Raw genomic sequence first — 3,026 nt, 5'->3', positions numbered from 1 at the left:
AGGAATGCCCTTGAAGCACATGAAGGTTGAAATGAGGACATGCACTCCACCAGTTCATTTCCTAACTAGGACCTGGGCATTAATGCTAGGCAAGGTGCTACAGAAGGCTAAAATGCACAGAGGTTTCACATGCACGACTCTCACTCCCATAACTGGCCCAAGGACAGAATGCAACGCAGCGTTGTGTGTGAGTAAAACTCATTGTTCTCGGTGGGCTTTAAGAACCAGTACAGATTATTTGCTGTTCCCATACCAATCCAGATTTATTTTGGATCAGCAGCAACTTCAACACGATTAGTACGCAGCAAAAAACACAGAGCCACAGTACCGAGAATCTCGTCCTAGCCAGAATGCAAAATATAAATATCCTTTTTTATTGGTTTGGGTTTTTTTTTTACCCTTTAAAAACCCTAAACAAATTTAATGAAAAAAATTACCTCTCACAGTGGTGGATCACGGTATGTATTAGAATTAAGGACCATGAGCTTCTAACCTGAGATGGATTTGTTACAACATCCTTAATATTTTGCATACAAAGTGCGTTCAAAATTAAGAATGCATTTTTTTTAATACATCTAGAAATTGTTTTAGATTTTAAGATCATTCCCTTGTAAGAAGAAAAATTCCTAAATGTCTTCTTGCATATGTATTCATGCCTGCTTCTTACGCTGGCTTCTCAAATCAATTTTCTTAACTGAGAGGTCTCAAACAAACCTTGAAAAGGTAAAACACAACAAAATGCAGAAGCCAGCTATGTGTAGGAAAATATGTTAAAATCCACACTGGTGTCAACGAGTCAAAATCCAGTGACAACTCTCACTATCAGGTAGCCTTCCTTTTTTTTCCCTTTAAATAAAATAATTCCAAAAGTTGGTTTTATGAATTAGTTAGTCCACAAAGGAAGAGAACACGTGGTAAGACTGGACAACACCGCTTCACTGGCACAGTGTTTTATTACTGAGCGTTTCCTGTTAGACTGTAAGATCACATTCAACTCTTCACCCAGCAAACTACATACGTTGCAAAGCAGCAATCAAGCAGAGTCTGCCACCAATATGCTGGAGAAGAGTTGTAAGTTCAAAAGTGAAATAGGTAATAACACAGATATTTAGCAAGCTGGAAGGAAATTAAAGTTCTGGAGGGATTTAACACCAAGCAGGTAATGGTCTGTTTTGCAGAAGAACTGAAATTATTTTTAGAGAGATGTATATGAAGTATTTCTTCATGTGCATTTGCAAATGCCACGTGCACACACAAACACAGATATAAAAATATATATATATGAATACTTGAAACCCCCAAATTGAGCTAAATTAAATTGTCTTTCCAGCTTTGTAATGCAAATGAGACTAACAGGCTTGTGCTGTTTGTGGTTCGAGCTGATCTGTGTTTCCATAGAGATGCTGACTGAACTAAAGTTTCTAAATTTTTTATATATATATAAGCATACTTGTATCTATAAAAGTCTAAATCTGGATCTGCTGTGCCTGAGCATTTCCTCAGTGACCCCACTGAAACCACAATGATTTACACCAGTTCAGGCTATGTGCAAATTCTGTGTCTTTCATTACCTTCCAATCTAAGCTCTACACCAAGTAGCTACAGAGCCGAGAGTTTATTACTTCTCTCCCCACTCCTAGCTTCTTGGTAAGGGATAGAAAGAAGAGGAAAAGCAGTTTCCTAGCTGCTAGTTGATAATATTTCAAGGACTTTTAAAATTTATTGCCCTCTCTAAACTGCCTGAAGAAACACCTTTGCCTTTAAGAGTTCCCACTGTCAGAAAATCTGGAATTCAGGGAAAACAGTCTGTGTTCTGCTAGCAAAGGAAATGCCAAAAGGACAGACTCCATCATGTGTCAGAAGCTTTTTCCCTTTTCCCTGAGAGCACCCACAAGCTGAAGAGCAGGGATGTGCTGAGATGAGCCAGGGTGGGCCTGGGCAGCAATGGCTTCACTGCCTCCTGCCTAGGCCCGGCTGCCCTCACACTTCAGAGGAGCCTAAGCTCCTAAGATTACAGGGGTCCACTGTGAGGACCCCACAAAGCTAAAGGGCTTGTGTGTCCCCAGAGCCACATTAGAGATGGCCGCCAGCAGAAGCAACAAAAGCCAGCCAGGGCCAAAGTCTGGGCAGAGAAACCAGGCAGACCAGTTGAACTTTCTATTTCAAACTGGCTTCACTTTATGAGGTCTGGGCACCGGTTCAAGTGGATGGAGGCCACCTGATGTACCATCACCTGGGAGGAAAATCAGAGCTGAGCTCTGTGGGAACTCATTTCCATGTGGTTTCAGTAATAAGTGATTTTTGAAGAGTGACACACCAGAGGCCAACCTCTGCAATCGCGCTGAACCACAATCAAAACCAGCCTCTGTGTACCTCCTATCCGCCTGAGAAGAGGAAGGATTTAACTGGTGAACCAGAGGTGTCCATGAGCACAAGGAGCAGAAACTCACACCCAACCTTTCGTTTGATCTTGGGAGGGCCCGGAAGGGAAGACCCAAGCGCAGAAACACCGTACAGAGGTACGGCCAGCCAGCTCCTCGGGTAACGGCACGTCAGAGGGACGAAACCTCCCTCCCTGCCCGCAGAGTGACACCGCGCCTCCGCATATGACACTGCCTCGCTCTCTGAGGCTGACAGCATTTTTCAGGCCCGACGAAAGCCTCTCTTCAAAATCAGAACAGAGTTCCCTATTTCCAGCTTTTAAGAAGCCCTATGGAGGGAGACCTTCCCCAAGCCCCTGCATGTACCATTTTATCCCCCACACCACCTTTCAGGAAGGTCCCAGGGCAGGTTCAGCCATGTGGCTCTGGGACGGCCGCAGAATGCCCGAAATCCTACCTTTTGCTGCATAGCGGGTGGCTGCGGGGCCAGAACTGGGTCAGTGATGTAGGTCTTCTTCGTGCCGGGCGGCTGGTAGAGCCCGGGAGGAGCCTGGCCTGCGGTGTTACTGGCAGGATACGCTGGCTCGGCCTTCCAGGTGTTCTGCAGCATGTAGGGCACTTCGGAGCCATTCCTCCCCCCGTACC

At 44.9% G+C, this 3,026-nt stretch overlaps 1 protein-coding gene across 1 annotated transcript in view; it reads right to left on the bottom strand.

The window, feature by feature from the left end:
• LOC104509727 (lipoma-preferred partner homolog) overlaps positions 1-3,018 on the bottom strand; it is a gene marked incomplete at its 5' end in the record, with an annotated part of 116,133 nt that extends 113,115 nt beyond the window's left edge. The window contains one exon of the mRNA XM_010151764.1: positions 2,839-3,018. Coding sequence (XP_010150066.1) covers positions 2,839-3,018 — 180 coding nt within the window. The remainder of the gene's footprint in view (positions 1-2,838) is intronic.
• Between the last annotated feature and the right edge of the window lie 8 nt (positions 3,019-3,026).

Source organism: Eurypyga helias, unplaced genomic scaffold (genome assembly GCF_000690775.1).
Source record: "Eurypyga helias isolate BGI_N326 unplaced genomic scaffold, ASM69077v1 scaffold8275, whole genome shotgun sequence".
NCBI classification, from domain to species: Eukaryota; Metazoa; Chordata; class Aves; order Eurypygiformes; family Eurypygidae; genus Eurypyga; species Eurypyga helias.
Note: the sequence above shows the minus strand (reverse complement) of the source record. Positions and strands in the feature narration are given on the sequence as shown.